This window comes from Vitis vinifera, chromosome 5 (genome assembly GCF_030704535.1).
Source record: "Vitis vinifera cultivar Pinot Noir 40024 chromosome 5, ASM3070453v1".
Lineage (NCBI taxonomy): Eukaryota > Viridiplantae > Streptophyta > Magnoliopsida > Vitales > Vitaceae > Vitis > Vitis vinifera.
Window position 1 is genome coordinate 1,924,445 of NC_081809.1, and position 27,697 is coordinate 1,952,141.

At 36.0% G+C, this 27,697-nt stretch overlaps 3 protein-coding genes across 12 annotated transcripts; 1 reads left to right on the plus strand and 2 right to left on the minus strand.

Moving 5' to 3' along the window:
* Positions 1-2,853: 2,853 nt before the first annotated feature.
* On the minus strand, positions 2,854-10,964 carry LOC100854647 (signal recognition particle 19 kDa protein). 3 transcript variants are annotated; one of them, XR_009465622.1, is made up of 4 exons: positions 10,730-10,964; positions 8,409-8,601; positions 3,831-8,279; positions 2,854-3,312 (listed from the first exon to the last, which is right to left on the minus strand). XR_009465622.1 is itself a non-coding variant. In XM_010651310.3 (4 exons), exons 2-4 carry the CDS (start codon positions 8,583-8,585, stop codon positions 3,182-3,184), a joined length of 408 nt encoding a protein of 135 aa, XP_010649612.1. In that variant the 5' UTR covers positions 8,586-8,601; positions 10,730-10,940; the 3' UTR covers positions 2,854-3,181. The 3 variants fall into 3 exon arrangements, 1 of the variants encoding a protein (XP_010649612.1); XM_010651310.3 differs by having other exon boundaries at positions 8,180-8,279; positions 10,730-10,940; XR_009465623.1 differs by lacking the exon at positions 3,831-8,279 and having other exon boundaries at positions 10,730-10,944.
* Positions 10,965-11,841: 877 nt separating this feature from the next.
* On the minus strand, positions 11,842-23,667 carry LOC100853627 (protein GFS12). Of its 5 annotated transcripts, XM_010651311.3 has the most exons (16): positions 23,419-23,663; positions 23,238-23,326; positions 20,641-22,815; positions 20,121-20,448; positions 19,827-20,042; positions 19,584-19,656; positions 19,287-19,492; positions 19,136-19,198; positions 16,170-16,378; positions 15,940-16,051; positions 15,323-15,844; positions 13,695-14,005; positions 13,361-13,604; positions 13,214-13,287; positions 12,784-12,919; positions 11,842-12,172 (listed from the first exon to the last, which is right to left on the minus strand). In XM_010651311.3, the coding sequence occupies exons 1-16, from the start codon at positions 23,542-23,544 to the stop codon at positions 12,023-12,025; spliced, it is 5,034 nt and encodes a 1,677-aa protein (XP_010649613.1). In that variant the 5' UTR covers positions 23,545-23,663; the 3' UTR covers positions 11,842-12,022. The 5 variants fall into 5 exon arrangements, with proteins under 5 accessions (XP_010649613.1, XP_019075597.1, XP_019075598.1 ...); XM_019220052.2 differs by lacking the exon at positions 19,136-19,198 and having other exon boundaries at positions 23,419-23,664; XM_019220053.2 differs by lacking the exons at positions 23,238-23,326; positions 23,419-23,663 and having other exon boundaries at positions 20,641-22,584; positions 22,725-22,815.
* Positions 23,668-23,851: 184 nt separating this feature from the next.
* Positions 23,852-26,927, plus strand: LOC100853705 (uncharacterized). 4 transcript variants are annotated; one of them, XM_003631956.4, is made up of 6 exons: positions 23,852-24,023; positions 24,351-24,487; positions 25,987-26,055; positions 26,321-26,396; positions 26,488-26,552; positions 26,645-26,927. In XM_003631956.4, the coding sequence occupies exons 2-6, from the start codon at positions 24,362-24,364 to the stop codon at positions 26,723-26,725; spliced, it is 417 nt and encodes a 138-aa protein (XP_003632004.1). In that variant the 5' UTR covers positions 23,852-24,023; positions 24,351-24,361; the 3' UTR covers positions 26,726-26,927. The 4 variants fall into 4 exon arrangements, with proteins under 4 accessions (XP_003632004.1, XP_059592713.1, XP_059592714.1 ...); XM_059736730.1 differs by having other exon boundaries at positions 23,857-24,023; positions 24,344-24,487; XM_059736731.1 differs by lacking the exon at positions 26,488-26,552 and having other exon boundaries at positions 23,859-24,023; positions 24,344-24,487.
* Positions 26,928-27,697: the final 770 nt, after the last annotated feature.

Below are 27,697 nucleotides of genomic sequence, written 5' to 3' on the forward strand. Positions count from 1 at the left end.
TTGCCGCCGCCAATTGTTTCAACTTTCCTCAACTCCTTCCCAGAATATAGTTCCTTCTTCCAGCAACATGGGTGAGGATTCTCAGTCTGGAGTCTCTCTAGACCTGTGAATATAGATTGTTGTAAACTTGTAGGTTAATTGTTTCTTAATTTTATTGGTTGGGTATATTTTTGGTTTCAATTGTTTTTGTTAATTAAAACCTTGTTGGGAGAGGTTTTTGTTTTTCAACTACATTCTTGATTTATGAGTGAGCAAGTGCCTGTGCTGAATGTGATTTTCGGCTTATTTATTTTCCCAATCTCCAGAGTACTTCATATTTTGGAATGCAAAGGGGCCAAAACAATGTATTGTAATTGAATAGAAGCTATGTTTAGGGATGGTTGAAAAGGCAGCTGCATTTTGACTTGCAATTCTTGTGCCTGTTGGTGGTTCTCTTTTGTGTTATGATTTGTTTTTCTACGAATTGGAAGTGGGATCTCACTTATTTGGAATTATTATGTATAAAAAATGTCTGATTAGGCTCAATGATCAAGCTTGAACTTGTTAGTATAAATTCTACAGAAACTAATCTGAAGTTGACTAGGGCAATATGTAGTGAATCTTGTAATTTTTGGATTTGTGGTAATTTATAATGAACATTGGTAAAGGTGAAACTGGGATCATCCCATGTATGTGCATGATCAAATGTGAACAAATTAAGGATTATGAACTTGGCTGAGCACAAGCAAACTAACCTTGTGGTAGAATAAGTGAACTTGGCCAAGCTTGTGATTCATTCGGGCTGATCTGATTTCAACCAGACAGCTTCTAGATTTGTGTTTGGGCTGGCTTTTTTTGCACCCTTGTTGGACTCAATGGACAACTAAACTAGCTTAACCTGAGTGCCTGACATAATGCCTCAGTGGAATGGGATACAACATTGTGATGTTGATATTGTGAGTTATTCTCTGCAAAGTGTTGTTTTTCTTTTAGAAATAAAAATTTGTCTAATGAGGTTTTAGGTATGCAAATAAGCTTGTTGCATTAGATTTTACTATGAAGTCTGTATGTGCTCATTTATTTATATTTCTATCTTAAATCTTCTGATGAATTGTATATATTGGTTGCTTATACCAAAATTTTATAGTGGTGGCTAAGGACGAAGTTTTGTTTTGGGTATGTTTTTTTCAAATTTATCCCACATTCTTTATGTTTTTTTTTTGTTTTTACTACTGGGTTGTTGGTCTGGGCAGCTAGGAAGATATTATGCTCTTCATGGTGTTCAATCAGGCTATTCTTTCTGCTTTTTTCCTCCAATGTGAGTATAGTATATCATTGATTTAAAAAATTCACAGAACTTGCCGTCATGCTCCTCAGTGTACCTTTCTGCTCCTGGCCAAAATCTTCTAGTGACAGTCTTCTTACCAAAGGAAATTAGTGTCTTTATGCAAAGTTCGATTCGTTTCAACCTTTGATGGTTTTTCATCTTCATGTTTGTGCGTCCATGAACATTTCTTTACCTTGTTTGGACAGGCAAACTCATCCCACAAATGTATTACCATCTAGCATTTGCTTCTAAGGAAATATTCAGTAATAAATAAATGTGTCTGCTTATGAATATTAAACCAAGATGCAGACCAAAGCAATCACGGGCGCAAGCCGTGGAACAAGTTTGCTCATCTATATGCCTGTCTGATGGAACAAGTTTGCTTTGGACATTCTCTTTTTAAGGCAAAATAGATTTGCTAGTTGCCATGTATTTACTGAAATTGCTTCAATATTGGTTCTCTTGCAATTGACTTCATCTTCAGCTCTTATCGGGAGGTATAGTCCAATGATGAGGCCATATTTGCCTCCCATGGTGTTAATACTTCAAAACACTGGCCATAGCCATAGGAGTTTATTTGTGAATATCTTGAGGCATTTGACAGACTTATGAATCAGGGTGAACTATAGATGGAGATGATAATAATCATTTAAAAAATCAGTAAATTTCAATAATCTCCTACATTTCGTATTTCATGACTCCTTTTGCTCTATTGAAAAAATTGAATGAACTTATGAATATAGATATATAATACGTACATTGTGTGCTATCAGCTCCATTTTCTTTTATCAGCTGGTAATACGGCATTGGCCATAACCTATCGTAAAGAAATCATGGTAATGTGGCTGTACAAGCAGGCTTACAGAATCCGGGTCTAGAGTATACTTTTCACTTACTGACCATGCAGCTCCCTCGTCCTCAGTAGAGGCAAAATGCCCCATATCGTGAACACATCTCTGGCTTGAAACGCCTGCTTATACCATTCCATATAAACTTTCCATCATTAGTACTTATCTGATATGCCCAAGATTCTCGTTCTTCCCACCATTTCCTTCACCATTCCATGAATGGATATGTCTGAATCATGTTTCCTGTTGGTGAAATTCAGTGCTGGGAAGGGGGCACCTGTAAACATGGATCCACTACCTGGTAGAAATACAGGCCCCCATTGAGAAGTGTAAAGAGGAGAGGTAGTGCGAGTGGGCAAAGGATGAAGAATGGGGGTATAACCAGAGCGCTATGGTTGAAGGTTTTTTGTTTGGGCAATTTGAATTGTAATACAGAAATCGATCCTTCCTCACACACACAGGATAAAGATAAGGTTAAAAAAATATAAGAAATGCTTCTTTTAATTGTTCAATCTCCTATTTTAATTCCTAATAAGCAAATCTGTAAAGAGTTTGGCAAAAGGGTTTTAAGAACAATTATCATTAGGGGTCACCAAATGAGATCCTACCTAAATATACTGCAGTGTAGAAGTAACATATCATTGAAAGAAGCTAGCACTAGAACATTTTTATGATAATGAAAACCAATTGAAGTTTCAGTGGTCATGAATCCTTGAATATGTGATTAAGATGTTGGAAGTCACAAGTCACTGCATGAAAACCAGTGAATGTATTGTGGATTATAAGTTACATTCATGTTTGTATATTTGAAACTCAATGCAAGCCAAATGATACTTCTAAAAAGCACTGAGGATGATCTATTTTAAACCAACACTATGGGATGAAAAAAGAAACTACTTTTTCAAGAGAATTTCAACTCATGAGAAGTTAAAAGAGAGCCTAGGTTTGACAAAAGGATTAATGACCAAAAGGAGAATGTAACCATGCTTCCACCGAAAATATAGAACAAGACCTTTAGATTCTGCATCTACCGCTTCTTTTTTCCACCCTTCCCAGATTTGGAAGATCCAGTGTTTGAGGTTGATGCAGGCTCCTGTTTCTTGACCCTCCCAGGATGTCTGGGTACCAACTCAGCAACATGACGCATCAGCTCTTTTCCTGGATTATAAGCAGGTCAAAAGCAAGAGGACTAACATGAGAGGAAAGCCATGATACAAACAGCCCAAGTACAGAGTCGTATGCATTTAAATCACAGTTAGATTACTTTAAATTGTTGATACAGGTTGTATATGGCACATATTCACATTTAAAAAAAAATCATTTTCCTTTCTTCTTATATATATATATATTTTCTGATATGGGTTACTCAAACCTATCAACTTTCTGCATCCTTCAAAAATTATTACATCAGGTAACATTATAAGCGTGTTATCTAGGTAAGGATTATTTGCAAATTTGTCCAAGGAGAATAAGGAAGAAAAACAATGGAATTTTAATGGAAGAAAGATTTTTGGAAGTGGTGCAATTGTTGATGCATGGAGAAACAACTTGAAGATTATATCTGTCAATCAAAAACATAATTAATGTTTTCAAACATTTGCAAGCCTGTGTCCTCACGACCATCTGAAGGATATTTTGGATGAGTAATCAGGAAATAGAACAAAAAACACACTGACCTCTAATTGCACTGGTGAAGAAAATCATCACTGATCCCATCTAGATGCAGTTTCCTTATCTCTAGAACTGGTTTATGATGCTGGGACAATCAAGTATAACACTGGTGGCTCCTCACACCAGCCAGCCAATAACTGGAAAATTTCCCACATTGAATGCTTAGGAGGAGATTTCACAAATTTGAAACTCAATGATAGTGGAAAGTTTAGGGGGAGTTTATACAGATTTGGACTCATTGGTAGCGCTAAATAGGACATTGACTACACCTGGACTTCATAATTGGAGTTTGTAAACTCCCTGTATGCTTTGTGGCGTTTAGCCTTTTCTAATGCATATCTTGTTTACTTATCAAAAAAAATAATAATAATAATTGGAGTTTGTAAAGGATGGTCCTCCGATGCTAATTAGTTTCTTTGATTGGTTGGGCCCTCGTTGAGGGTGGGGATGTTTTTGCACCTCCTTTTGGGCCACTTCGTTTTTGTTTGAGTTGTGTGGGGGTGTGGGTGTATTTATCTTGCATACCTTGGGTTGCTCTTTTGGTGCCCTTTTTTAATGATTAATATATAATCTTCTTTATTTATATATATAAAAAATGAACTTCATAATTGGAGCATAGAAAATAGCGAATGCCATTCCATTGCACCTCATCATCATCAAAAGCAACTCAAATGTATATAACAAAGCAAGCAATTAAGCTATCTTTCATGAATTCTTTTTTTGGATTGGGTCAGACTGATATAGATGACCATTCTTTAACCATGATAGGCTTTGTAGATTGCATTAGTTCTAACTAAGGAGAGGGATTTGTTTTTTTTAATAGGTAAATGAGCAAGGTATGTTAAAAACACTTGCCAAAAGGCACAACAAAGTATACACAGGGTATACAAATAAGGCCAATGGGCAGGCAAGAGAAAAGAGAAGGGATTTGTTTTTGAGTGGGCTAAAAAAAAAACAGGGTTTTGCTCCAAACAATATTTTCTACAAGTCTCCAACATCAATCGGGCTTGAAAACCTAGAATCAACACAAAATGAAAAAAAAAAAGCCCAAAAAAATGGCTTCCAAACCAGAAAACTGAAAACCCAAATGTCATCCATGCATGCTCTGATACCAATTGATGAAATTTTAAACGACATAGGATCACATGTATTAAAACATTTCATTTATTGCCATTTAATGCATGCTTTAATGTCTACATGTGATCCTATGTCGTTTAAAATTTCATCAATTGGTATTAGAGCATGCAGGGATGACATTTGAGCTGCATATTTGGGTTTTCCCGTTTTTTGGTTTGGAAGCCATTTTTAGGGCATTTTTTTTTTCGTTTGCTATTGATTCTCGGTTTTCAAGCCTGATTGATGTTGGAGACTTGTAGAAAATATCGTTTGGAGCAAAACCCTTTTTTTTTTCTTTTTTTTTTTAATGGTTTTTGGAGCTCATTTGATGGGATTTAGAAAATTAGGGCTTATCTTGATTCTTCCTTTTATGTGTAATTTTTTGGGTTTAGATTGAAGGATTGATGTTTGAGGATGGAAACCTAGGTGTTTTCATCGGAAAATGCACAAAATTTTGGCCGAAAATTTTTTTTCTCCAGAAAAACCAGGTCGTGTTCAGCCCGGTGGAGAAGATGAACAGTGTATCATGACGTTATATAAAAAAAAAAAAAAAACTTTTTTTTTTGGGTTGTCTTGGTATTATTATGCATTTGTCAAATTTGGTTTTATTGAGACAATTATTATTTTATGATATAATTTTTTATCTTATACCAATAATGTTGTCCTAGGCATTTTTTTGTTAAATATTTAAATTTATTATGATAATAAAGACACTTGTGTGATTGTCTATCGCAATTCCAAGTGTGTCAAGTTGTGCAAATTAAATATTTGAGTTTATCATGACAATAATGAACATATATGTGGTTACCTATCGTGATCCTATATGTGTCAAATTGTCTTTGTTGAGATATTTTATCTCCCACTTTTGGTTGCTTTATTATTGTGATTACTAAGGTCCATATGGGTATTGTAATTGTCCTATCAATGATTATAATACTAGGTAGGATACTTAGATTGGTGAAGGAAATTAATTGTATATTATGAACAGTACTAATTTTCTATTGCCCTTTCAGTAATAAAATTAGTGCATCTTGGTTGTAATATTTAATTAGTTGTCCTTACCGCTGTGGAATTTCAAAATTCCAAGCTATTGCTAAATTCTAGAAACTAGCAAATAGCATGATATTGTAGTAACATGCATATTGTTTAATTTTGCTATTTTCCAACTACTAACAATCCTGAAATTACTTTGCAATTATCTGTCATCAAGCCTCTTATTGGAAATAACTTTGAGGAATGGTATGAGTCTTTCAATGTGCATATGACTCTACACAATTTGGACTTAGCTTTGAGAGTTGATGAGCCAAGTAAGCCCACTGATGTGAGCTCTGCTGATGAAAAATCCTTTTATGAGAGATGAGAGCACACAAATAGGAGTTGTTTGATAGGATTATCACCTAAAATGGTTTTAAAGAGAATACAGTTGACAGATGCATGTTTTCCATGACACTAATCAAGGTAAACATTTCATTTATTGTCATTCAACTGTATTCTCTTTAAAATCATTTTGGGTGATAATCCTATCAAACAACTCCTATTTGAGTGTTCCCATCTCTCATAAAAGGATCTTTCATTAGCAGAGCTCACATCAGTGGGCTTACTTGGCTCATCAACTCTCAAAGCCAAGTCTAAATAGTGCATAGTCATATGCACATTGAAAGACTCATACCATTCCTCAAAGTTATTTCCAGTAAGAGGCTTGATGGCAGATAAATGCAAAGTAATTCCAGGACTGCTAGTAGTTGGAAGATAGCAAAATTAAACAATATGCATGTTACTACAATATCAAATTATTTGCTAGTTTCTAGAATTTTTCAATTTAGCAATAGCTTGGAATTTTGAAATTCCACAACGGTAAGGATAACTAATTAAATATCGCAACCAAGATGCACTAATTTTATTACCGAAAAGGCAATAGAAAATTCGTACGGTTCATAATATATAATTAATTTCCTTCACCAATCTAAGCATCCAACCAAGTATTATAATCATCGATAGGACAATTACAATACCCGTATGGACCCTAGTAATCACAATAATAAAACAACCAAAAGTGGGAGATAAAATATCTCAACAAAGACAATTTGACACATATAGGATCACGATAGACAACCATATATATGTTCACTATTGTCATGATAAACTCAAATATTTAATTTGCACAACTTGACATACTTGGAATTGCGATAGGCAATCACACAAATGTTCTTTATTGCCATAATAAATTTAAATATTTAACAAAAAAGGCCTAAAACAACATTATTGGTATAAGATAAAAAATTATACCATAAAGAGCACTAATAATAATAATTGTCCCGATAAAACCAAATTTAACAAATGCATAATAATTCCAAGAATATTGAGACAAAAAAAAAAAGTTTTTATTTTTTTTATTTTTATATATGACGTCATGATGTTCATCTTCTCCACCAGGCTGAACACGACCTGGTTCTTCTGGAGAATTTTTTTTTTTTCAGCCAAAATTTTGTGCATTTTCCGACGAAAATACTTAGGTTTCCATCCTCAAACATCAATTCATCAATCTAAACCCAAATATTACACAAAAAACGCATAAAAGGAAGAACCAAAATAAGCCCTAATTTTCGAAATTCCATCAAATGAGCTCCAAAAACCATAAAAAAAATGGGTTTTGCTCCAAACAATATTTTCTACAAGTCTCCAACATCAATCAGGTTTGAAAACCAAGAATCAACACCAAACAAAAAAAAAAAAAAGCTCCAAAAAATGGCTTCCAAACCAAAAAAGGGGAAACCCAAAATAACCCAAATATACAGCTCAAATGTCATCCATGTATGAGCTCTGATACCAATTGATGAAATTTTAAACGACATAGGATCACATGTAGACATTAAAGCATTTTGGTGACAAATGTATACATTATGTTAAGACTTTGTTGCATCTTTTACTTTGGTACTTTCTATATATAATCCTTTTGCCTATCAAGAAAAAAATACCAAATTCATCAACAAGGCCCATCTATTTTTAGTTACTCTAGGAAAGATATTGATAAATATATGAATGATGAAATTATGATGGTGGGGACACAAATACAAGGCACTGTATTTTCTGGGAAGTAATTGCATGCTAAGAAGACTTGAGATAAACTTGGACATCACTTAACCTAAAAACACAATCACAGTTCTATAATCATGCAACAAAGAAAAAGGTTAAAAAATTTAAAAATAAAATAAGATAAAATAACAAAGAGCATCCTTATGGGAAGAAATGGCAGGATTATATAAAGTTCCATCTTCCTTTTTCAGCAACACTCTCACTCTCCCTCGTTGCATGAAATCACGTGGATATGCCTTATCAATCTTCAATGGCCAAACAATAGCAATTACTATATAAATAAATAAATTCACAACTCCTATTATAAAATTTAAGCATACCAGCATAAAAGCAGATAATTTAACAAATATTTTGCAAATTTAGTAATGACAAACCTCAATTGCAAATGGGAGTTTGAGATGGCTGCAGCAGTCACCAATCTCGGCGCAAGTTGGATTTTCACATGCTTTACTGGTGCTTAGCCGCCGCCCCTCAGCTATGGTCTTTTTTGAATTAATATAAACAGGATAGAAGACTATCCACTTCTTTATATTTGGGACTTCTCCATCCATGTCTCCAATCAGTATCCTATGTATAGAGAACACATGTAATTCAGTCAGAGCAAGGCAAGTCCATCAAATTTGATCATGATAATGCTTGTAGGTCCATCAATTAAGCTTAGAAGTATACCAGAACATTCAGGTATGTGGATCATGATTATGATAGAACACTCAATTAAGACTTCTATCTATCATACAATATAATGGAGTGGGTTTAAGAAGATTGACATCCTTTCTGAAGAAATCTTGGTAGGATAGATGGTGAATCAATGTGATTGTTGCTATAGATATATCCAAATCCCAAGGAAGTAGGTTGAACCTAGAATAAGCAGGGTCTAAATTCAACATGGTTTCTATGGAAAAATGTGTACATAAGGGGAGGAATCTGGAAAAACAAAAATACACCTCCAAATACTCTTGGATCTCAAGCACACACATACGGTACCATGTACTAAGTCTAATCCCCATACTTCATTTTTTGAAATTGCGATTACAATAACTATTGGAACTTGTGTACATTTTCTATTGGGTGCAGTAAGGGCACCAAAAATGTCACTTTATTTGAACCACAAAAAGTGAGGGGAAAAAAAGACACGTTCAGCAATCACATAAGATTAAGTCCTTAAAAAGATTATACATGACCATCCTGATTAGTCTTCAAAACTTTTCTGATACACCTCAGAAGAGTGCTTTCTCCACTTATTCATTCCCAACTTTCCTGAATCGTTAATGACGCTTACCTACTCCATTCCCCAATAACAATCCACTCAGGTGCCATATATAAAAAAAACAAATGCATCATGGAAAGCATACAGAAAGCCATCAAAAATAAAAAATAAACACTACATAAACAACTAATTTCCAAAATTACAGATCAATAAACAACACATACAGTGTGCTTCTCTCTCTATCTCTCTTTGATCAGAAACAAAATTTTCATCGATATGGATTTACAAGTACAGATGAAGTATGAGGAATCTTTTCAAAATTAAAAAATCTGATCAAAAGAAGAGACAGATAGGCTCTATCCATTATACTAATGAGACCTATACATCAATATATGGTACCACATGAGACTATACAAGAAAAAGCCACTCAACATGCCATAGGGGTCAATACATCGCCCACAAAAAGAAACCAAAGCATCACTCTTAGGTTACTAATTTTGATCTTTGCTTATCTGCGCATAAGCTCATAATATGCTTAAAAGATTCAAATTCCTCACTGAACATTAAAACAAACAGGCCACATTAGAGTTACAAGTAGACACGAGATAATGTCTCACATATTCAATATTCCAAGGTTGAGATTTAATGTGAATTTCATTCAAAAATCCTTTCCTTTCTTAGACTCAAATTTGGCAAATCTCATTTTGTAATGAACATTGATAATAAAACACATTAATCATATGAAGCATGGATTTCAAATCAGGAGTAAGAATGTGAAGAATAATGGAGGATAGGATTATCCAAAGCTTGCAGTTGTTAGATACCTAAGAAACTAAAAATCTTCACTCAATTTAGTCAAGCACATCCATTTTCCAGAAAATTGACTTTCATTTAAACTTAAATGACATTAACCATAAGGTTCAAAATTTTCTATTACTTTCTCTTCCTAAATTTTTCTCAAAAAGCTAACATTGGGTAAAACAACAGAAAACTGCCCATCCATAGGATAAGTTCAGAAACCTCTAACAATTCCAACTTGATAAAAAGAAGCATAGGAATAGAAAGAGAAAGAAAATTGGGGGCTTGAATCTGTCATAATATGGAATAAGTTGAAGAAGATAACCCTTTCACAGAATTTCCTCAACTTTCTCAGCAAACAACACAAAAACATGAATTTTGAAGAAAAAAAACACCATTTTCTCATCCTTCCCTCCATGTTCCCAGCAGCCAAATGGAAATCGCCACTGCCTCAGCAACCAAAACAACACAAGAGACATGAAAAATAAAAGAAACAAAATCATTTTCTCATCCTCCCTCCTTTTTCTCAGCAACCAAACACCCAAGAAGAAAATATAACAAAACAGTAGCCCAATCAAAACTCCACTTTCTCGGCACCCAAATCAGAGATTGAAACCGAAATAACTCAAGAAAGCCTCCACCCACTTTGAACCGAATTCCAAAAACCTAACACCCAGTGAGATTACTGACCTGAGGCGATAATAGAGATCGGCGCCGGCGAGATATGGAGAGAGATCGCGATTCGCAGTGGAATGTAAAAGGGCCTTTTTTTTTTTTTATAAAAAATGAAAAATAAAAAAATGGAGAGAGAAAGAAAGTGTTTGGGCGCTGTGTTAAGGCTATCCCAACGAAGAGCGATTCATTCCCATCCGGGTTGCTTTGATCTATCCAAACGCCCTTGTGCATGAAGAAAGAGTTTTGGGCCTTTTGATACACTTAAATAATTATTTTTATATTTATATAAAAAAATTATTAAGGAAACTCATTTTTTGCTCTTTGATTGTATTATAAAAAATAAAATAAAATATAATTAAAATTTTAAGTATTTTTAAATTATTTTATATTGATATATAAATGAATGAGTTTGAAGCAAGAAATATAAATAATTTATTGATTTGGATGTTTTTGAATGCCGTGTTTGGAATGTCATCCAGATTGGCTTTAGATTTTTGTCCTTTTTTGTCTTTTTACCTCCAATTTCCAAATTAGTGATTTATTAGAGAGATTTGAAACCTCTTTCCAAAAAATCTGTTTTAAGGCTACAATAATTTTTCAACTTAAAAACTTGATGGAAACTTTTTTCATTGCCCATAAGTTCAGTGTCTTCGCCAATGATAAATTAGGAAAACTATTTTTCATATTTAAGTTTCAAATGAAATTGTGTTAAGAAAGGTTTTGAATACTTTCTTGAATTTAGTATTGAAAACAAATTGCATGTTCGGAGTAACGAATGTACATATTGCAAATCAAACGATCATTATAAGAATTAAAGAGTAGGCGAAAAGGAGTCTGGACTCTGGACATGTAAATGGCTGGGTTGGACTGGGCCTGTCTTGGTTTGGGCTCAAGAGAGTGTGAACCGAACTGATTTTACTTTCCCCACTGGAGCCCATACTTAGGCCCAATTGAGCTGGGGCTCGGACGAGGCTTCTTAAAATTATAATCAATATCTTGAAATTTGTTAAGTGGTAAAATGGATCGTTATCTCATAAACTTCATATACAATGATTTTAGCTTTTCAATTTCGGGCCCTGTTTGTTTGATTATAATGAAAAATGATAATATATAATATTAACAAAAACTAAAAAAATATTCCTGCCATATTTTCTCAGGAAAAAGAAAAGGTTAAAAAAATCACCCACCAAGAAAACCCAAATGAAAAGATAAAAGGGTTCAGGATTTACAGTGAAAGTGGGAAGGCCCAGTTGAGGGAATACCACCAGAGCATGATCAAACTTGCACAAATAAAACATGGCTTCATTTCTAACAGCAGATTCTCAGGTAACCATCTTCAGTTCCAACAAGAAATAAACGTGAGAAGGGCAGAATGCTTATGCTTGATAGCACTGACAAGTGTCTTGTTCCGCGATCTGGCATGTAAAGTTTCTGAGGTGTTACCCAATGCTGCCCTTCCTGCCACATCACATTCACACAGTCAACTGAGATCAATGTGATGAGTAGAATGATGAACCCGACGAATCAACAGGATTTATGATTATAAAATCATCCACAAGAGAGAAAAAATAATTTGTGTAAATGGGGGAATTAACCAAAACAGTAGAAATGTCCATTTGTTCATTATAAGCCTAAAATAGAGCTTCTACTCAGTGTTCCCAAAAAAAAAAAAAAGAGCTTCAACTGAGTTAGGATCCTGTTCTTAGACATTTCCATGTAAATCTTATCTCTCCAGTAGGCTACTTGTAGAATAAAATGCTTTAACCTGAAACTCTTACTTGTGGAATTTATTACTTTCAACACACTCTTAGCGGTGTGATTGACTATTCCTTGAAAATAGGCCTACTACAACTAGACGATTCAATTGATTGCAACAATGTTCTTGTTCAAATTCTTATGAAGGTGGTAGGTGGGGAGATGGGTGCTGCCAATAATATGTATTTTGCCTTTGTTTTTTGTTATTACCGAGCTTTTGCGTGCACATGCAAAGAATATTTATATTTATTATGATGCAATTAATATGCTTAAAGCAAAAAGAAAAAGGTGAAAGAAAAACCCTAATTGCGTACCTCATCTGCAGATCTGGATAAAGAAGAGAGTCCAATCTTGTTTTTGGAAATTGAAATTATATCTTGGCCCCATACAGAAAATCCAGATACACCATCTGTATGACCTCTGAAAATGATAGGTTCTGCTGACCAACCCCTGCAAGAAAAGTTCATGATAGGCAGTTAGATGGGAGGCAATCTCCATGTTAAAAATATGATTTTACAAGAAGTTTAATATTAAAATTGTTATATGGGTCAGCCTTGTAAAATAGCTGTCCTCATTCAAGCTTACCCAATATATTCTATGTTTTTCACTATATTCTTCAGAGTCCTCAATGAAGTTTCACTCACTCTAGAAGACAACAGTATCCGTATCCTAGAAGGAATCTTACTCTGTCTTTAAAGAGCTCCAATCGAATAGGGTTATAAAACAAAGTAATTTTGTTATTACCTTCTGAGGTCCCAAATTCGTAAAGTCCTATCAAGAGAGCTGGACACGAGCAGATGATCCTCCCGTGCAGCCAACTGTGTGCATCAATGAATAAGTGAATCATTCAATTGTTAAGGGTGTTGTTTCTTTGTCAATTCTTAGACATACCTTTGTGATATATCCATCATGAGCACGCCAAGAGGCAATCAGATTGCCACTCCTCACATCAAGCAACCTGCAACTACCAGAACTAAATCCAGCTGCAATCCAAGATGGTAAAGCAGAAGCTCCATCTACTTGCATTCTGTCAGATCCACATGAACAAACAGCAGAGACAAAAGAAGGGAACCCAGAATCGATAGATTCACTTCTCCACAAATGAAGTTTTTGACCTTGCACAACATCAATGAATCTGCATAGTATAATGAAAATTTAGAAAATTCAAGTGCATCTAAATAGATATTTTCTATCTACATCAGCTGGGAATGAAAAATCAATTTACCTGAGAGAACCATTTCCTGTTCCAACTACAAGCTTTTCAACAGATTCCAAGAGATGCATACAAGTGTACAAGCTTCCATCAAATGCACTAGTCAGTATCCCACTTGTCAATGAATTGGGATTCAGCATATTGGCTTGGTCATTGTTAATCTTTGATGCAGAAGATAAAGGACTTGCAAGATGCAGAGAGTCTGCTGATGGTTCAGAAAATACTTTTATTAGCTTTCCTGTTTGGCTATTCCAAATATGTATTGTTCCATCACAAGAAGCTACCCTTCCGCTTGATGACAAGATGCAAATATCATTCACAACCTGAACGTTGCAGCAAGCAAATAGAAACAAACACAGTAGCATTCCATTTGCAAACAAAGGAGTGTTCAGCATTTACTAGAACAAGAAATTATTAATTTATTGATGGGGAAAAAAAAGAGGAAGGAAGAGAGATATGAGAAATGCTGCAGATTAGCATTCTCTGAGACTGACATTAGGTCACCAAGCACAGTAGCATTTAGCACCAATGCCACTGTTCTATACTTTTTACTAAATATTTTCCCAGACCTGATCTATGAATCTTGATCAATATCTACACAAGAACTCAACAATTTAACTATATTTTGAAGTTAAACCACTCCACAATTCCGTTTTCACAATTAAACTGAACAAGGAAGAACATGTTACTACAATAGGCCAACGACAATTGACACTGCAGAAAAGATTTCACACACACACATAGATATGGATATGGATATATATGTGTGTTTGAATGTATGTATGTATAAGAGCACAAAGAGCTCTACTAGCAGACAAGGAAAAATACAAAAGACCAAAAATGGAAACAACTCTTGATTGTTGCTTTTCCCAAAACAGGAACTAATTTTGGAAGGCTACACCTCTGTTCCATGAGTTTAAGCTGCAGAACCACTAGGGAAAATTTACCAACCCATCAATTGCATTTGGCACACATTCATGTGTCAAAATATTGTGTGAATGACCGAATGCCTTGGCTTGAGTTTTGTATATTATATATAGACTTTACAAGGATGCTTTACATGGAAAGCAAATAAAAGCAAATAAATTCCAACATGATTCTAGCCCTATACATGTAAACTATAATCTGTCAAATAATATATGCTAACTGTACAGAATAATAAATGGAGAAATAAGGAAACAATTGTGGGCTAAAATAAGGAAAGAAGGGTGGGCTAAATTAAGGAAAGAAGTGTGGACAGCTTGTGGGCTAAAATAAGGAGAGAAGGGTGGACAGCTTGTGGGCTAAAATAAGGAAAGAAGGGACAGCAAAGCTGTCCTTTGACATCATGGCATGCCCCCGAGTGCCACTAGGCACCAACTGGCTTCTTGGAATTTGGCATCAATGCATAAAGGGTTGATATCAAGATGAAAGCCAGTCAAAAAATTATCTCACATCTATGATGGATCATGCTTGCATACTTCGATACATAAACCCTGATGCAGATAGTTGGAACAAAGGTTGCTGTACTACTTGTTCTGAATCTTGTTGTTTCCTCAAGTGAATTTTTTTATAAAAAAAAGATAAGTTGCCTAAAATCAAACACAACTCAATTGCAAAATCTAATACAGAATGTTCCAATTAGGATAGAGGAAACAGACCTCCTCATGGCCATAATAGCCAGAGACGCAGTCAATTCCGGTCAATTCCCACCTCTGAATAGTTCCCTTGAATCCTGGGCCAACTCCAGCAGTGAAAACTGTACACTCATCTTGGCAAACAGCTAAAGATCTCAGAGCTCCATGATGGGCACGTGCAGAGTGTATAACAGAGGCTCTGATCTTCCATGGAAGTTCATCTTTTAGACCCCCTACACGACCAAGAAAATCAGGACCATCCCAGCTAGCAGCGGGACTAGGGAACCAGAACCAGGGTTCACGCTTCCCAATGCTTGAAGATGCTGCATGCCTTTGAACTGGGTCCTGATGAAGACTATAAAACCTTTTTTGAGCAATCAAGTTTTTAGCACCTCTAATTCCTTGTGACTGTGGTATTGACCACCCAACTCCATTAAGCAACAGTTTAGCAGGATTGTACTCAGACACAGAGCCTTTGCTGAAAATGGGCCTATTAGCACTTATATTTTCTGCACCAGTTCGAGATGATTCACCTGTATGTTCCCACTGAATTGTGACAAGTTCAGAAATCTGAAATGCAAAAACTAACAATGTGCATGAGTAGGCGTGGCAATGATCTGGGAAGAACAAAGCAAGCACACCTTCCAATTATGACAGCGTAGAAGGTATTGTTCAAGAAGCAACCATGTAGCACAACACTGGCGAAGTTTCTCTATTCCAAGAAGAGATGCAAAAGAAGGATATAAAAGCAACCTGCAAATGCCTTACCAACCTCAATACATGATGAAGACAACAAGGATGCATGAAAAGCATTAATCCCATGCTAAACAGAATTCTTAAGCAGATGATAAAGAAAATGCCTAGCACCCACACAAGGTCCATACGGCTTCCCATTTGAGCATCCTCATCTACTTTTGATTTGGAAAACTTCAAGGCTCTTCCTAGAGAGCCAGATCCATTGGCAGTTTCCTGAGAAAAAGCAAGCTCATCAAACAGCTCTTTGAGTTTTGGCAGAACATGAAAAGCTGTTAAATCTGGTCCAATCCGCTGACAGAGTGCAATAAGATAGTTAGCAGCAACCTGGAAAACAAAGAACACATTGCATAATAAAAAATTATATAACTAAACAGCTCAGATGAGATGTATATATTAAAGGAAAAACAAAACACGGAAGTTATGGCGCACTAGGCAAAAACTCAATATGGTAACAACTGATTGAATCAAATTATAAGTGAAGGTCGGTATGGAGCTATTGAGTCTTCAAGTCATGACTCAATTAAAAAAGATTACTGATTCAAAGTTGTCCTCTAGAAGCACTTGGAGGACTAGACGGGGTAAGGCAATGAAAGAAGCATTACGACACATCAAGGAACATCGCAGAAATGAGAGCTTTCCACATTTATTCATATATTCCTTAGCAAATGCATTTTTGATGCCACATGGAAGAAGCACAAGCAACACTTGCACCCTGTAGCATTACATTAGTGACTCAAAGTTTGCTTTTAATTTTGTAAAGAAAAAATAAAGCCAAATAAAATATTTGTTATTTGAATTGCTAGTTCTGACCAAAGAAGGATTAGGATACAAATGAAAACTTGTCCAACAAATGGTCTCTGGAATCATATTCACCAAGTTGATGAGTAATCAGTATATAAACTCAAGCCCATCAAAAGAAGTGGGGAAATTTTTATAATTTTATTTTATTTTACTACAAATTTAAAAAAAAAATCTAAAAAAGAAGCTCATACATGGCCCTATTTCCAAGGTACTCCTTAATGGACTCCATTTAAGTACTTAAAGTTTGGGATTCGATACAGGCGTGGTTTAATAGAAGATTGGCCCCTTGGAAGAAGCAATACTTGTCTAAGGGAGGAAAATCGACTCCCACTGAGAGCACTCTCTTGAGTCATCTCGTACTCTTCATGTCCCTTTTAGAAGGACCAAAGAAAGTGAGAATCAGATTGGAAAAAAAAAAAAAAAAAAAGAGGTATCCTGTAGGGGATCAGTTGGAGAGAGGAAAATGCAACTAGTTAGTTGGAAAACAGAGTGGATGTATAAGAAGTTTGGAGGCTTGGGTATAAGAAAATTGGATGTCCTAAACAGTGCTTTGTTAGGCAATTCACTGTGGAGATATGCTAATGAGCAAGATAGCCTGTTGAGGAAGATTATCCAAGGTAAGTTTGGGGAGGTGGTGGGAGGGTGATGCACATTAGAGTTGAGAAGGGCTTTCAAAGTGGGTTAGTGGGAAGACATTACAAGAGGGTGGGAAGAATTCAGCCTTAAATCTTCTATTTTGGTGAGAAATGATCAAAGAACCAAATTCTGGTTTGACAAATGGATAGGAAAGTGCTCCTTGAAAGAAACTTCCAGTTACATTTTGAGCTAGAGTTTTCCAGGAATGAAAGAGTGGAAATTTTGTGGGAGGCAGGAGAGGTTGAGGGCCAATGGGCCCAATGGTTCAGAAGACATTTTCAGGATTAGGAGATGGGAGAGGTTGTGAATCTACAAGAAAGGGAAGACAACTTAAGAGAGGGGAAAAAAAGAAGTTTCAAGTAAAATCTTTTTGCAACTCATACGTGCTGAGAATGTAGAGTTATTCCCTGAGAAAGAAATTTGGGGCATTTGCGACCCTCCAGGAAATTGTTTTTTAAGCATGGGAACCAGAAAATTGTGAGGCAATTTACTAGCTACTTTTGGGATGCAGTGGGTGTTTCCAGGCAGAGTCAGAGATCTCCTATTGGGATGGAAGTTTTGGTGGTTGGATAGGAGGAAGCATAAGGTTTAGCAAATAGTTCCCCTTTGCTTGTTTTGGTGCATCTGGGAAAAAGCATAATAGTTGGATTTTCAACGAGGAGTTTCACAATCAAGAATTGAAGGAGAACCTCATTTCATCCCTTGTGGAGTAATCTAGAACCCTGTAGGGGCCGGGAAACTGTACATTAATTAACTTTTTAGATAGCCCTAAACTGTGATTAATTAGGCGTTATTTATATATTTGCTATTGGCTTATAAAAATAACTTTAAGGTGCTAAATTTTTTTTCTCTGCTTTGTAGACACTGTCTTTCCTCCATCCCTCCTCTTGTTGGACAGCTTTTTCGATTGTTAGTTCTTCACTATATGGTTGTAACCTGTGACATGAAATGTTTTTATAAAGAGGTCTTTTCTTTATACAAAAGGGATTTTTGACTTGTTTGTTCTAACCTGCTGATCATGGCTTGTAAGACCTTTTAGGCTTTTACTAGGGAAATTCTTAATTTTTTCCACAAGCAACAGTTCATTTTATTAAGTCCTTGATTCTTAACTTATTAATTACTAGTTCTGCTTTTAATTTATTCTTTTCAATTTTAATAATCCTGATAGTGTCCTCTGCTTGCCTTGGTAATTAGTTCAACAGTTTAGCCTTAGCCAAACAATTTCATTTATTTTTTATAACACCTTCTATAATGTAGCTCATAAATCACAGCTATCCACTTCAAGTTATACAGGACTCCATGGCTTCTCAGGATGTTTAAGAGCTTGTTTGACAGTGATTCTAGAAAGCGGTTTTAGCTTAAAAAGTGTTTCTAAAGAAAAAAAAATAGGTGTTTGGCAAAAAGGTAGGAAACACTTCTAAAATTTTGAAAAATCACTTGTGGTGCTTCCTGGAGAAACACTTCATAAGTGATTCTTCTAAAAACACTTATAAAGAAAACACTTTCACTAAAAATACTTCAAGTAAAAACACTACCAAATGCACACTAAATCAAACAGGATCACTTCAGGCAAAGTTGACTTCTAAATGGGGTCATCACTAAACCATGTGTAAGTGCACTACAAATAGACCAAATTTGAAATACCTGGAGCACTGGAATTTCCAAATTCGCCTGCATAAGGACCATAACATGCACAAAACTTTGATCCTATGTAATTATGAAGATAAACTATTAATTTTCAAAACATTATACCAATGCTCAATGTTAAATTAAAAAGTGAGAATCAAATGGATACTTCAGTAAGCTCCTTTACAACTGCCTCCTTTGGCAAGACTGTAACAAGACCTTCGAATGCCATTAGACAATCAATAAGGGCTAAAGCACTCCAGCTCTGCATAGGCTCAGGCTTATTCATAGATGAAACATCAATACAATAACGGACAACGTTTTTCAGCAATGGTAGAATATGTCTGGCAATGAAGTTCTCCCCAAAAAGTCCACCTGAAAAGTCAAAGCAGAAAATTACCTTTAAAAGCTGAACATTTCTTTTCCAGAAAAGACACCAGTCCCACACCCAAAGAACTGAAAATACCTATTCTAACCAGCACATCAATTCCATCAGTGCAGAGTCCTTTCCCAAAACAGTGAATCAGAGGCAAGACTGTCTGTGACAACACTAAAGGTTAGTATCTTTTATAAGAAGGAAGCAAAATTGTCAATGAAAACATATCCTTGTTGATAGACACATATCCCTGTTCTTTCCATTATTCCTTTATATAATTAAATGTCTTAACCTATTAGAAAGCAAAATCGGTAGCTCTAAAATTAATTTAACCTGATGAACTGTTATCGGTACTCCAAGCTCTTCACTAAAGCCAATCAGCAGAACAGAAGCAGCAGAAGCTGAACTCTTATGAGGAGCAACAAACAAATTTGATATCACCAAAGGATGCACCATCTCCAGATATGTTTGTTTACCAACCCGGTTCCATACCTCCCGCACAAATGAGTCTTGGAGAAGAGAAACTTTCAAATGTGAATAACCTGTAGCCTGAAATGACTGTCTAAATAAGAATTCAAGAAAAAAGTTTATTCGTGCAAGTCAATAAGATTAAACTTCATAACTAGCCTGTAGAATCTTCTGGATGGCAGGCAAGACCAATGACTTTACTGCTTTTGACTTCAAACATTTTAAGAACTCTTTTAGAAGTATATAAGCCCACTCGGCCTCAGTATCTGATAATGGAGCCACCACAAGTGGCAAGCAATAGGGAGCACACATTTCAGCTCCAAATGCTCTCATTGCTTTCAAGGCTCCTTGTTTTGCAAAATTTGCAGCATATCGAAGATGCGATCCATCTTTTGCTAAAAGCTGAAGTGGGGCAACAAACAAGTAGGATGACCTGACTGTTGTGAGAAAGTATGGAGATTCGAAAAGGCTTTTGGCAGAGGGCCTCCTAAATATTTTATCGAAGGAAACAAGATTTTAGTTTGAGAACAGAAAAATAAATGCATAATTTCATAAATTTGCAGATAAAATAAATAGCATAACACAATGCTCTGGAAGCCTTCAAAACTTGATATATATGTGTGATCAAAATCTTCATCCAGATTTCATAATGATAAAATATAAAAACTGAAATCGATACCTTCTCCAATCCTTCAGAATGCATGCTTCAACAAGTGCTTTAGTGTGAGGAGGAAGTTCCTGTATTAATCCAGGTAAGATGCCATTCTCTAAGTACATGGCTAGTGATGTTGAATCAAAAAGTGGCCTCCTCAAGTGAAGTTCTGCTAAAATGCAACCAACAGAAAATATGTCCTTGGCAACATCTTCAGAAAGAGCCTTTGAACAATATGACTTCTGCCTCCAAAGTAATAACTCTTGATATCCCACAGAACCTTCATCATCCACTTCAATATAATCAAGAAGATAATTTAAATCAATCTCAGATGGGACCCCATTCTTGTTGCCAAGTTCAGGTGTCTTAGATATGCCTTTTTTAGAACTCTCACTTGGTGGCTCTTCTACAGATGAGACATCATCAGCAAGATTTTTGGGATGATAGCAATAGAGAGGACTCAAATGCCAAGCATGTTCAGAAAATGCAGCTGCTTCTTCTAAGTCTTGTAAATACACAGTTTGAGGAAGGAGAGGTTTCTCACCCACTAATTCACTCCCTTGGCATTGATGAACAGCTAATTTATTGGTGCTGTTACCTGTTTTCCAGGTAGCACATTGACGAGTAGGGTGAGGTTGAGTGAAGAGCTGGCGGCGTCCCACCGACCTTGGCATCATGGGCTCTGTTGAAGGCAGCATAACATTCTTGGCAGCCAAAGCTGCCTGGCCGGACATTTTGTATCCAAAGGTGATATCAATCCAATGATGGATTTGGCATGAGACTCGGTCACTTTCTAACGCATCTCGATGCACTTTAATGAATTCCTCAGGACTTCTTGCCCATGAGGGTACTGCTAAATCAGCCATACCAGAGTGCAGAGAACGAAAAATTTGAGGATCACAGTAGAACTCTGGGATGCATTCATCTGGGGTCCATTGATAAAGTCTTTGCATATTGGAAGGATACTCATTAGGCTCATAGACTGAACGGACAGCCAGACGCAGAACACTCAAAGGTAACCTCCTTGCTTTATAACTACATACAGCAAGTTCAGAAAGGCACTCCTCTGATACATGATGTGGGATTTCAGAAGTTGAATACGTGAAGTCCAATTGCTCATCACCTTTTGCCAACCGCCATTTGCTCTTGCTTAAATCCCGCCACCCTTCATCAACATTCTCATCAGGTTTTATGCTGAAATCTATTACCCATGGCATTACCGTGTGGAATGTGTGATCTCCCCACCTTCTCCCAGCTAACCTGTTTAAGATGAGTAGGTACTCAAAATTACTTAGATCTCCCCTCCACCACCGATCAAAATTCAAATGCCAATCTATAGATGGGGAAAGCTTCAAATCAGCATAAAGATCTTGAGAAGGACAGCCTGCAATGAAACAACCCAACCTTGAGGAGGAAATAATGGCACATTCTTCATTTCCTGAACTTAGATTGGACCTTAACCATGGGTTATCACAAATGCGCAGCCAAGACCAGCATGAATCAGTCAACATTACATTAGATGGGCATATATTGCCATGGGTAACCCCTAAACCATGGATATAAGCTAGAGCAGAGAGTAGCTGATAAATCAAAAACTTCATATGCCACTCGGAATTTAAGGCATTGGGGCTATAATGAAGAATGTTTTCCAAGGTATAAGGAGCTTTTGGAAGCACTAAATTAACATAATCAGATGTTTTTAGCATTCCAAGAATGGGGGCTATGTTTGGATGCATCAGACAACCAGGGAAGATATCCTCATTGAATGATGGTATGCCAACTAAATTAAGAAAGTTTATGCTATCTCGACCGGTTGCTTTTCCTTCAATCAGAAGGCTAAGTGAGCACAATACATGATCTTCCACAGACCCAGATGAGAAGTCGGAAGCAAGCTCTTCAAATATGAAGTCAGAACAAATGCCAATCCGAGCAACTGGGGCCAATGCGCTAATCATCCTTGAACAAGAAAACCTACTGGAATGGTTACATTTAGAACTTCTGGACCTTAATCCAGCCAGGATTATTTTTCTATCACCATTCAACAAAGACTCAGATCTGTTCAATAAAGAATCTGAAGAAGCAGTTTCATCAGTGAGATTTGGAACACCAACCTCTGCTTGATGTTGATTTATTTCTGATACAATGATGTCACCAATCCCCTCCTTGTAACTGCCTTCAGGATTTTCCATAAAATACTCATCACTGACAGAGAAGAAAGTAAGGTCAAATCATTTTGGATCCATATTCATATAAAATAACAAAGCCACGAAGATGTAACATCTTCAGTTTATATCAAATTTACTCGGTATACGATCATAACAAGTTTAGAGAACATGTTACAAGTTTCTGACACATTCCCAAAATCACTGAGCAGGTTGATCCCGATGGAATAAATCCAAAAGCTAATGTTATAAAGACACCATACCATTCACCAGTCACACTTGGAATTAAAAACCACTGAATTAGGGTTCAAGACAATCAAAATGAGAGAAATACAGCTCTCTACAAACTATACTTCTACAAAATAGTAAAATCCCATTAATTTATCATTTTCTGAAGCAATTGAAGAAAAAAACAAACAAAAAGAACGCAAGCAGAAAATTACAGAAGAAATTGAAACATACACGTATTTGGCGAGGCAATCGTTAGCATGAGTGGGCATACACACCAATATGAACTCAGCTGACGCCGCCTCTCCATTAGGATTGGCCATCTGCATCATCAAAAAGTAAAAATCTAATCACACGCGGATCAGAATTGAATTGAAGAGACTAGTTTAGCGTATGTAGAAGGCAGAAACTTCACCTGAACAACGGCACCAGAGCCGAAGGGGAGGCCAGAATCGGAGACGCCATAGGAGAATATCAGTTTGTTGGAGAAATCGGATTGAAATCGACGCTGAAGGCACTCGAAGCACGGTTCATCCTCCATTTCTGGTCCCAGTTTGCCTCCATTTTCAACTGCAAACTAATTGGGTGAGCTCTCAAACACAAATTTGGATGGGTGGAGAGGAAGAAGACACTTTGCCTGGTTTACACGTTAGACGACGTCGTTTTTCTGGAGGCAGCGTTCTGGACTGTGAATGCTGGGTAAAAAGGCCTATTGGGCCTCAGAGAAAACACGAAGTTGGGCCTTTGAAAGCAGGGCAGCTTTGTAGGTAAGTAAAAGAGGCTCCCTTCTATGGGCTTTACATAGGTTGCAAGCAACTTCATAGCTTGGTTGCATTTGGGAGCATCTCGAGCGCAAGCCAATTTGAGTCAAATATAAACAAAAAAAATAAAAGTCCGAAACTACCCCTGTTCTTTCAGTAAAACGACACTTAGCAACCCTACTACGGAGCCAAGGGTGTTCTGTCAATTCATTTGTCTCGGCTCTCAAATCTTCTACCGTGCTTTTTGATCAAGGCTTCGGTGAGTTATTCTTCAAATCTTAAACCCTATTTCTTTTCCCTTTCAATTTCTGTAATCTACACCTGTTGGATTCTGAGAAAAGATGCGATGCGAAAATTAACGATATTAATTGTTATCATTTAGAAAAAAATGGAAAAATTTTGCCTCTTCATTTTGTTTCGTCTGAAAATGGAATCATTTATTGGAAAAGAATTAGTAGAAGCTTTAACCAATTGTTGAAAATGGTTGCTTTGTAATATGGATATGGTTTCTTTTTTGATTTTGTGATTGTGTTCTCAATTTATCTGTGAACAATCCACATTGAACTCATTGATCTCAAGATCCCAGTATTGTGTACCATGGAAAACTCTGTGATTGACAACAAGGATGGTGGTGTTAATGACGATGGTGTTCAAGTCACATGCTTTACAGAGGTTTCTGATGATGTTACTCTCCATTTTCAGATCATACGACTTCACAAACAGGTGAGGATGTTGCTTTCTTTAGCCAAACGCTCCAGTAATTTAGCTTTAGACTATTCTGTTAATTCATTGTTTCATGATTTGGTTCATCATTATGCAAGCAAATAAGCTTGCTTTAGTCACTGAATTTTAGGTATCATTACATAAAAAATAGTGATGAAAAGTACTTCAGTTCTTTTAAACAGTTTTTAAAAACCCTTACCTTTTAACAGAAGCCTTGAGTTTTTGTATTTTATTATATATAGAAGTTATTACTATTTTCTGTTCTTAAAAACAAAAAAAACATGGTGTACCCAACCGGAACTTACAGTTTTTTAGTTTCAGATTGCATTGATTGTTAGTGAATTGTGATTTTGAGAGTATTATCAAGCATTTCTCTTTGATTGGGTTGGTTTTATTGTAGATCAGAAGTGCGAAAATTAGACAAGTTATCCTTTGAAGGTGGAATATGAAACAACACAATAAACACAAGTTACACAACCTGATGGAACCAAAAACCAAAAAGACCTTGAAGAGTTTTGCAAGATAGAACACATAGAAAAATAGGATAAAGGGAACAAAAGGCCTGAACATATAACAAATGACCCATGAGGGAGGCAGGTACTCCTGTAGCATAGAAGCACCTTGCTTAGGTGAAATATCTGCTAAATGGTTAGAGGAATAAGATATACACAAAAAAGGAGTAGCCCAATTGTAATCCTGCGCCCCAAGAAGTCCTATTTCTGAGGCCCTGTTTTCTTCGGAGAGGCCTAGATAAAACTACAGTGGGATCCTCCATCAGTAGGTTATCATTAGGTTTCAACGAACTTGTCTCGATTAGGTCCTCCAACAGAGCCAGTACTTCTGCTGCTATAGCATGGCGCACATTTGCCTGCTTGGAGAAAGCTTTTGCTGCAGCTTGGCTATGATCTTGAAACATGCTACTGATATGTATCTGTCCCTGATTATCCAACGAGCAGCCATCAAAATTTGACTTCATGCCACCAACTGGGGGGGAACAACTGGGTTCGCCCTGCCATGAGAATCCTACTGAGCAACATAAGGAGGAAATGAAGCAGATTGTATCCCACAAAGCCTCCAAAGCTGCTCCTAGCATAGCCACCAAATCAGTGGCATAAATCACCAACATTTTTGCTATCTTTCTAAGGGGGAGAACCCAAGACAACCCTGCTATTCTGAACAGTTTATGCTCTAAGGTCCAATGTCAATGTATTTTAAGCCTTATTTTACAGTTTATTTTTTAGAGTGTTTGTTGAAGTAATCAAGACAATGATGAATGGATTATTGGAGAACTCAATTATATTGGACACTATGAGTATGCGATTCCATTTCTACTGTAGAATAGTCTACTCTTTTGTCATGACAGCAGCTGTTATTTGTCATCTATTCCTTCTCTTCATTTTGTTATTGTCTGGATTTTTGGTTGCAGTTTGACTCAAAAGTTAAGTTGTTTGGTGAGATTTAAGTTTCCAGTTTCAATATTGGTGGTCTTGGTCTTGTAGATATATGCTTGGATTGGTTCCAACTCTGCCAAGTTAGGACACATGTATGCAGCAGCGTCCACAAGACCTGTAAGTTTTGGGTTAAATTTTTAAATTCCCTTGTCTGCAACTTTTGTAAATTGTTTGTTGCTTACATGGCCTAATTTTGGGACCAAACTTCACTATTAGTCCCGAGGAATGGTTCAACACAACTAGCTACAATCAAAAAAAGATATTAACTAAAGGATGGCATAGAATGAATTATGAATGGTATGATTATTATTATCATTGACAGTAGCAAACCATTGTCATCATTCACAGTTTCATCATCTTGCTATTTTATGATTGTATACAGAATAATACAGTGAGTGTGACTTCTATACTAGGAGGAGCTTCTGATAATACAGGATCTGGCATTGCTCGCCGGTTAGGTAAATTGTATTGTGAATTACCATGTGTAATAATTTTGAAACCATGTTGTTACAATCCATGGCTGGCTGACATTCTAATTGAATTTATTAGCGTTGAGGACTGGTGTCAATATAATTCTGGCTTGCAATATTCCTAAAAATAACCCGATGCTGGAGGCATGATCTCTTTCTCAAAACATTGTCATACCATCGACATCTTCATGGGTTTTCTTAGCAGTTGATGTATTTTTGTTTAATTCTCTTTGTAGGCAGAGGCTGAGAAAAAGCTGGTACAGAAGCTAATCAATTTGGGGTACACTAGGCCAAAATCTGAAGGTTCAACCTCATAAGAGATGCCCGAGGACTAACATACTGTACAATTTTCAAATGCCTCTCCATTTAGAGTAGATTTGTTGGGATTGTGATGAACATGACATTTCTCTCTCATTTTCGATGGTAATATTTGCTTGGTAAAAGTTCTATTGAACTGGACGAAAATAGATAAACATGTTCTATTGAAATGGACAAAAATAGATAAACCTTCGGATAGAAGTATGCTTTTTTTCTTTTTGTGCTTTTATATTAAAGTATTTTATTTTTTATTTTTAAAATAATAGGTTCTTTTAAGAAAATTGTGGGAACAAACACAAAAGCTCTAATTAAGCTTAAATAAGTACTTCTGGGTTTTGAAACCTATCCAAACAAGGTCTAAACCTTTACATGCAGACTAATCTGTCTGTACAGGCTGTTGGTTAATCTAATGTTCTTCCCTCGGCTAAAACTGCTGTTGCTGGCTAAACCCATAAATGAAGATAAATTTAGTCATGATGATAATAATGATGTATGAAGTATAACTGACTCTTTCTTTCTTTTCAGTTCTAAATAAGATCAACAAGAAATAAACACTAGTGGACTTGTGAGCTGTGGCACAATGCCATTATTTGGTTGATTGGATATAGAAATAGATAAGATAAAAGGGGAGATAGCATATCTTATCTCATATCCGGTTGATAATAAGATAAAATAAAATATCTCATAATTTATCATTTAACCAAACATGGAATGAAATAAGTGATGATTGATAATAAGATAAAATAAAATATCTCATAATTTATCATTTAAACAAACATAGAATGAAATAAGTGATGAGATATATCCCTTCTATGGGACATATTGGTCATAAGCTAAGTGAAGGGTATGCATCCCATATATATCATAAATTTATTTATTTTTATACTGTTTATTTTACAAAATAAAAAAAATAATTTATGGCTAAAAAATAAGAACTAAAAAAATACTTATAAAATATAATGCAAGATAAT